The sequence below is a fragment of the Humulus lupulus genome, chromosome 6, assembly GCF_963169125.1.
Source record: "Humulus lupulus chromosome 6, drHumLupu1.1, whole genome shotgun sequence".
NCBI lineage: Eukaryota > Viridiplantae > Streptophyta > Magnoliopsida > Rosales > Cannabaceae > Humulus > Humulus lupulus.
Window position 1 is genome coordinate 21286148 of NC_084798.1, and position 8472 is coordinate 21294619.

The 8472-nt window shown below is 37.4% G+C and overlaps 1 protein-coding gene across 1 annotated transcript; it reads right to left on the reverse strand.

The window, feature by feature from the left end:
* Positions 1-1872: 1872 nt before the first annotated feature.
* Positions 1873-5692, reverse strand: LOC133781840 (glutaminyl-peptide cyclotransferase-like). The gene is made up of 11 exons (XM_062220935.1): positions 5398-5692; positions 5108-5164; positions 4665-4700; positions 4357-4421; positions 4129-4192; positions 3754-3871; positions 3400-3497; positions 2894-2964; positions 2750-2777; positions 2569-2623; positions 1873-2276 (listed from the first exon to the last, which is right to left on the reverse strand). Exons 1-11 carry the CDS (start codon positions 5593-5595, stop codon positions 2155-2157), a joined length of 912 nt encoding a protein of 303 aa, XP_062076919.1. The 5' UTR covers positions 5596-5692; the 3' UTR covers positions 1873-2154.
* Positions 5693-8472: the final 2780 nt, after the last annotated feature.

Sequence of the window (8472 nt, forward strand, 5' to 3'; positions counted from 1 at the left end):
GGAAGAGATTGACCATTGCCTACTTTGATTTGGGTCTTACCATGATACTCGGTTTGAGTCTCCAGGTTACCAACATTGTCGGTCATGTGGTTTGTGGCTCCACTGTCCACATACCAGTTAGCATCATCAGGCTGTGGCTGCTGGCCTGTGTTAGCTAGAAAGGCTTGTTGTCCATTGCCATTGTTGGTAGCAGGTGAGTTTTGATGATTGGAGCCACTGTTGGTACTTGGAGGTGCAAAAGCGACATCAAATCTGTGGTAACATTTTGCAGCAGGGTGTCCCGGCTTGTTACACAACTGACAGACAACACGATGTTGATTTCCACCGCGGCCTCGACCTCGTCCACGACCACGGTAGTTTGTAGACCTGCCAGAAGTAGAGGGAGAAAATGGTTTTCTGCCTCGAGCGGCATAGTTAGCAGAAGGGGCAACAAGGTCAGTGGTAGCAGCATTTAGTTGATCAATCCTCATTTCCTAGCTTTGTAGGAGGAATTGAACCTCTGAAAGTGTGATGCGATCTCCTCTAGAGGTGAGATTAACAACCACTGAGTCATACTCCGGACCAAGTCCACCGAGTATATATAGGATGAGATCATCATCGTTGAACACCTGACCTGCTGAAGTGAGACCATCGGCAATAGATTTCATTTTTAGGACATAATCATGGATCGACATTGATCCTTTCTTCAGCGATTGAAGCTGGAATCGAAGCTGCAATATGCGAGCTCGAGATTGGGTGGTGAAAAGATTCTCAAGGAGCAGCCACAATTCTGCAGAAACACGACAACGAAGAACATGGCCTCTGAGATTGAGTTTAGCAACCAACTCAAAATAGCTTGATCAGTATGAATCCATATAGTGTAAAAGGGGTTAACCAGTCGTGGAGCATCTGGATTGTTCTCAGCTGGAGCATCAACAAACTGAGGAGGGCACAGCCGTGTTCCGAAGAGAAATCCATCCAGGTCATGTGCGCAAACAGCAGGGATGACCTGAGACCGCCAGTAGGCATAGTTATCTCTGTCCAAACGAATCGCAATGGGCGATAGTTGTTGAAGTAGAGGTGCTGGTAAGGCTGGAGCTGGTGCAACTGGAACCGGAGCTGGAGGTTGAGCATCGACGGTGGCAGAACGTGCGCCGCTGACTGAGGAATCACCTTGGGATGCCATTAAGGCTCTGATACCAAATCAAAAAGAATAAAGAGATAAAGACAGAGGAGAGATTTTTAAAAGAAAATGATTTTTCGTATATTGATTCCTTAGTAATTGTACAGTGATGGAAAGTATTATACATTTATAGTGCAGTAAAGGTAAAATATCTATAACAGAAAAATATTCCCTTGAAATGTGATTGGCTCCTCAATAATTGGAATCTCTTAATTCTAGGGAATTCTAGAATAGTCTATGACAGCTGTAAAAGAAGTAAAATAATCATATGTGTGCTGCTCCACTATTTTTAACAAGAGGTATTTGATGAAAAGAGAATTAGTTTGGAAACATTCTATTGAATGAAGTATAAAAAATTACCAAATTGAGTTTTTTTTACGGAGGCAATTGGGTTATAAGAAAAAGGGTCGTAAAATAGAAATTTAAATTATAACAATTGCATCTTTAGTTGCATCTTTATACGTATAAATGAGTTTAGTTGCATCTTTATCGATTAGCTAGAAATTAACAGGATCCAGTTTGGAGGACATCATTGTACTTCTGCTAAACTAATCAAGTAACCAATCAATAGTCTTATGCCACTTCAACAAAACCAATAGAAAGCATAAATGTACTTGTGTGAAACTGAATCATAAATATAGCAAAAGCATAAACAAGCACACAATTTGAGATGGTATGGACATTTCTAAAACAAAATCTATAATATTATAAATAAATGTGAAATTTAATCATAGAATAGCAAGCCAAAGATGGAGATGTAGCTCTGCTAAGGCCATCCAGTGTCCCAATACAACTTAAAATTATTAGTTTGTACAATCAAGTAATGCTCCTATTTAGTATGGGACTTTTACAAAATATCAGCCACTACTAGAGCAACCGAGTGCAATTTCTCCATACTTTGCTGGATGTAATAATGTAATACAGAAACTAGACTATAGAAGCCTGTCCTGCTCTTGGCAATGATGGATATAACAAAATCTTTGGACAAATGTCTACGGCCTCCGAAAATTGTGTGGAGGCAGCATGCACATCTGCTCAACGGCCCCTGGACTAAGTTGGTCCTTTATTGGCTGCAGTTTGATCTCATAAAGCTTCGGCCATAGCTTTCCAGTCACTGCAAACATGTATTAGTTTTTGTGATTAGGCAGCACAACGCTTGTTGAGTTAAGAACTCTCAAAAAACAGAGATAAAGAAAGCTAAGCTTTTACTCGATAAAAGTGTAACAAGGTCTGAGATATTAAACAATTGTCATGCTTCACTAAATAGATTATAAACTTATTCCCACTATTAACAATTAAGAAAAAGAAAAAAGAAAAAAAAAAGCAATCTAGATCTCAATATTGTTAGGCGGAGTGATTATTGATAATTTGAGATAAAAGACCACACTCCACATTAGAGTACTTACCAAAAATGCGGTTTTTGTTCCTATCCCAAGCAATGCCATTTAGAACATCTATATCCTAAAAAAGAAAAGTAAATAGACAAATAAGTTACGAAAAAAATTGTAAAAATAAAATTCAGGTTCTTGTTGTCAGATATATAATTTTGATCACTACACAAGATATAGTCTGGTTCTATCAGCTTACCTGATTCCCAGCACGTATCAGCTCCTCCCTGTTAAGGGGAAAAAAAGCCATGGACTCTCGGTAAAAAAACCCTTTGATATTCCAAGCATAGAATTTTAATGGAGTCCGAACAGTAATAAAGAAAGTGAAACTGAGAAGAACAACCTCAGCTTTGGAAGGAGAATCCATCCAAGCACACTACCATCCCCATACGAGATTCTAGCTATGCAGTCTGTCTACACAATACGCATTAAAAAGAAATTTCATTAAGAAAGGCACTACAGAACAGCTCAAGACATTATTTTATCTTGGTCAGAAATGACAATATTATAAAAAAGGGAACATTCTAAATGCTTATCAGACACTCCCTACACCAAACTGGATACTAGATACTACTGATATTATTGTATGTTCCCATGCATCCTACAAACACACGCACAAGATACAGAAGTTAAAGTATATTTTATGAACACGTTATATTTAGCTGAAATATTGGAATCCAGCTACTTTTGACACCTAAGATCGCGACATATAAGCAAACCGAGATCTAGAAGTAAAAGCAATTGTAGCACTTCTGTTTCATTAATTTCATTGCAACTGAGTTCAACACCCTAATATAAGAAAAAGTTAAATAGCACACAAATATAACTGTAAGTGATGAAAAAACTTACTCCCCAAACGTTTGCCCAAACTTCATCATTTATAAACTCCAGCTCATTAATATTATGTACTTCATCACCATTGAATTTGACGATCTTTTTACTTATGACTGGCATGGGAGAAAAGCAACAAAGGACATGAACTTATCAGTACACAATTAATTGAACAACTGAACGATTGCCATCAAATGGAGGAAATCAGATATGTGAAAGAAACTAGGATTAATTACTGGCAGGAAATATATATATGTACATATATAGTTTATATAGTGGAGAAAATTATGCTTAAGTTTCTAGAATGGGAGTAAAAAGAAAAAGGAAGGAAGAAAAGAAAGAACTGAGATCAAATTTTATAGTAAAACAAACCTTTCAGTGTTCGAGGGTCAATCTTGTACAATGTTGACGTCCCATCACTTCCAATCAACACTTTGTCATCAGTTGCGAGTCCCCAACCATCTTTCATTTGATGAGTAAATTTCTTGAACTGGGTCAAACACAAAGCCATGAAACTCATCAAGACAACAACCTGGAAGTCAATTTTTAGGCATTCTGAAAAGAATAATTCGATTCAGTCTCTGCATAACTAAATGCTTCTAACAAGGAAAGAAAACTACAACAGTAATTTAAAACAAAAGACTAGGAAGCTGTTGTTTACTTCATGTTATTGAAGTGGGAACAGTCCGTCCAAAACAAAAGTATGGAAAAAAAAAACAGCGGAGAGTAATGAGTTAAAGCACCAACTTTGCTTAGATTATAACGGTTATATATGAAACCAGTTTCTGTCAACCAAGTTACTTGGAACAGCCTACAAAAGAACATATAATTTCTCATCAGCATTGCTTCAGGGTGTCAGACTTCAACTATAACATTTGTATGATAAAACAATGGAAGGCAGAGCTACTAATTATTGACATTTGTTTCTCCATTTTTTTAGTTCAAAAGAATGCAATAAACTTTCTCTTCACAGACCTTTGGCCAATTAGAGTCAGACCCTCACCAAAATAGGAACTATCCATCTGTTGAAGAACCTCGACCTGTCATACAAAATCAAGATCACTTTAGATTTAAAATTTTGGATCATTGCAATAGTAAGTTAATCTAATTGGTGAATTAAAATCTACCAACAGAAACAAACTATTGATTATATCTAACAGCAGCAACCATCAATCTCACTATGTCATTAATAAATCAACAACTTCTGGCTGCATAATTTCAAAAAGTTAATTATTTCATTTAATTTAGAGAACAAGAAAGAGTAAGAAGACTAAGAAAAATACCTTCCCAGTTTGAAGAGCAACCTTTCGCACAGATGACTGGAAGTGGAACAGTAGAAAAGAATAAAGTCAAATGGTGAAACATCCACAGTAACTCCACTAGAAAAAGGATAAATGTAATTTGATGTAATGCAAAATATACAGCCTAATTATAAATGTATTTGCACATGTATGAATCAATCTCTATATGCATAGGTGTATTAGTTGTGAGGCCGACCACAAGGTGGTTCGGTACAAGAATAGATTTAAAACCAACTACAAAGTTCAGGAAACCTTAGAAACTACCTATTTAGGTATTGGGTTTACAACAACTAAGGAAAAGGGGAAAGAAAAAAAAAATCTTTAATCCTTTCCAAATGTTGGTAATTACAACAACATGAGGCTTATGCCACTAAAAACCCCTTAAACAAGTTTAAATCTTAGAAAAATTGAATGGCATAGCTCACCTTACCATACATGCCAGTTGACTCAAACAGGGTGTCATTGCCAGCATAGAGAAGCCCCTGAAAACCAAAATAGGCATAACATAAGTTTACCATATAAATATTCAAGTTTTAACATAAAATATTATGAGTCCTGGAATCTAGTTTTTTACTCATGAAGGTGTAATACTACTGCATGAATCAATACCCAAAGTTTCAAAATGATATGAAATCTTATACTGTACATAGAGAATGAGAACAAAACAAAATTCTAATAACCAAGTAAATGATCTAAATTTCGCAAGAGACTTTACCTGAGTAAATGCTTGTGGGTCATGAGGGAACTCATTGACAACCTCGATCGAGTAAATTGTAGGAGAACCGGCATCATACTTGGGCACGGTCCACATGTTCGACGAAATGCCCAATGGAACAACCACGCAAAGCATGAGGAAAACGGCAAATATCAAAGAGCCTCTTCTGAAACTGGAATGAATTGGAACAGAAGCCATGGGAGAGTTGGGATTGGATTTGTGTTGGAACTTTTGTAAAATAGAGAAGGGTTAAGTGTGATAGTGTAAAGAGTCCATATCATATGGCAGAAGAATACTTTTTTTCGTAAAGTTATATAATAGACAACCTTGATAATTGAGTTTTGGCCCGAAGGGACACCCAATTTTGTGTGCATGGGTGAAAACTCTTTCGCTTGACCACCACACGTGCTTGCCCTTGCCGCCGAGCTGGCACGTGGTGTGGTGTCGTCACACTTTATTTTTTGTTGAAAAATTATTTGGTAAAATAAATATTTGTATTTATTAATTAATTAATTTTAAAATGTTTTATTAGAAGTATTAAAACGTGATCCGTTTTTACTATGTATGACTATGATTTCTTCCACGAATCAATCAACTTCTTTTACCATTTTATTTTTGATCGACTTCTCTACATAAGTTGGATTAGAATAACGGGAGAGCACACATTTTTTACAGAAAAAATTCTCTCCAAAAATCGAATTTTCTCAGAGCAATTTTTAGGGTGTACGAGAGCGACTCCTTTCGGTACAAAAAGGGTTTCGTATACAGTTGTTTTATCCTGGGAATAGCGTGGTTGATAGAGTGTTGTGCACACTTAAGGCAGAGCCGTGAAATGTCTTAAAGAAAACGACATAGTCCGCGACTCAGCCAGAAATTTCTATCAGTAATTCATTCCATATTTTATTTCAATTCTGAAATAACAATTTTAAGACGTTTCTGATCTGCTGTGGCTACTCCCGATGATTTTTCTAGTTCTGTTTCTACTGATATTGTTACACCCAGATTTCGAGACTAGAGGTTATGACCTCGAAGACTGGACTCGTCAAGTGTGAGCTCGAAATGTATGAAATGCATTGTATGGTCCGACTGTAAGATCTCCGAAGTAAAATGACGACCTCGGAGATGTGTAACCTCGGGATGCTTTCTGAGTTCGAAATGACATGACGTCGGGATACATCTGTTATCGATTGTCTTCGGATTAAACAGTCCGAGCTTGGGAAGTGCAAGCTCGAGTGTGATAGCTTCGATAGTGACAATCTATTCCGAGCATGTCCTGAAGTAGGGTGGCAAGCTCGTAGCAGTACCATAAGTCTTGACAGTCACGAGGCCGATTACTGATCTCGAAAACCCGATGAGTCGCCTGGGATAGCCCGTTACATGTGAACACATTTATTGTTGTATAATCCCAACATTTAAGGGATATTATTTAGTCTGTTATCCGTTCCTGATTCTTAGGGAACGTTTCCATATATGTAGTAGATATTGTATTTAATGTTATTATTTAAATTGATGTACAGAATATCTTCCCGAAATATATGGGAATGAATTCTGAAACCTCCCCCATAAATAGAGGAGGAATGACCACTTGAAAATGATTAATTTCTTTTGGCTGGAGAATAATTTCTGGGTGATTCATCTCTGAGGAATTTCCAGAAGTCTTTAAGCCTTAATAACACAGACTCGTGGACTAGGCAGAGTTAACTGCTGAACCACGTAAAAATCCTCTTGTATTTCTTCATTATTCATTCGCTTCATAGTCACGTTGTTTAAATTGCTGTACGATTTAAGTTGACGAAAAACGACGTCAACAGTTTGGTGCTTTCATTGAGAGCATTAAGCAGTACGTACGTGAATCTATTCAGCCGAAGAAGCCTCCCTGAATCAACTATGGCTGCGAATGATCCCAGTATTCCTGAGGAGGAAATCCTAGAGGAAGTTGACTATCCCCGGTTCCCTGGGAAGCAGCCGATGATGAATTCGGACCCAGATGAGAGGAGTGGATCCTCTGACTCTCGAGGACCACCTGCACCATCGGCCCCCAGGGATGACGAGGACATGTATTACAACCCTGAGCGATATGTCCCTATTGTGGGGCTTGAAAATCGTCAACTGCGAAAGCAGTTTGTGGAGGCCAAGAAACGTAACGAGGAGCTGGCCAAATTGGCTGCTGAGGCACAGGCGGCTTAGCCCTCGCCTCTATCTGAGCCCCAAGCTCCACCTCCGTGAGATGTTCATGTTCCACCACGCAGGCCTCGTGGGCGACCTCGCAAAAATGCTGCCACACGAAGAACGGAGCAACCTCCGCCACCAGCAGAACAGCCTGCTCCCTCAAGGCCCCGGAGAAATACCCGGGCTGGAGCTCCTATCAACTCAACTGTTGAGATACCAGCCAAGACTGGGAATAACCGAGCCCCCGCAGCGGCTCGGACCCAAAATCCTGTTAACACTGATGGACCCAAAACGGGTATGTTTTAAATATTTATAAATCGCAAGCACACGAATCGTTCATATAGAATAGTGATCGTGTAAGCAAGGATGTCGAACCCAAAGGAGTTGTCTTAAAATCAAAAAGAAAACTATTTTAAATCAAAATTAATAAATTCTAACCTAGCTCCAAAGATTGAAGAGATTTTTGAATAATTAAAATAAAATAAAAGACAATAATATAGAAATTAAAGACAATATATATTACTAAATTAATAATTGTAAACAAGATGGTAAAATAAGATTATTAAGGATTAGAATCCACAAAATATAAGTTCAATAATATTTATAAGTACATTGATTCCCAAGTTTTAGTAATAGTAGAAATTAATCAAACCATCACTTATTCAAACTAGATATTCTATTTAAGCACAAGTTTTCATAAAAATATAGGATTTATCTTCACTTTTAAAATTATAATTTCAAAGTATTTAGTGTAAATCAATCTAATGAAATAACAAATAAATCAATGAACATTATTTATAAGGCAAAACATAATATTTTTGCTCTAAGTATTGGATGCGTACAATTTAGTGACACATCTTACACAAAGAATATTATGTTTTTGCACTAATGAAGAACAAAGTGTAA

Bases quoted from the DNA above. Each gene is read 5' to 3' on its own strand.
- LOC133781840 (XM_062220935.1), bottom strand. From the start codon at position 5,595: ATGGCTTCTGTTCCAATTCATTCCAGTTTCAGAAGAGGCTCTTTGATA. The intron at 5,165-5,397 runs GTAAAGTCTCTT...TTTGGTTTTCAG, and splicing joins ACCCACAAGCATTTACTCAG to GGGCTTCTCTATGCTGGCAA. The intron at 4,422-4,664 runs GTATTTTTCTTA...TTTGTATGACAG, and splicing joins TTGCTCTTCAAACTGGGAAG to GTCGAGGTTCTTCAACAGAT.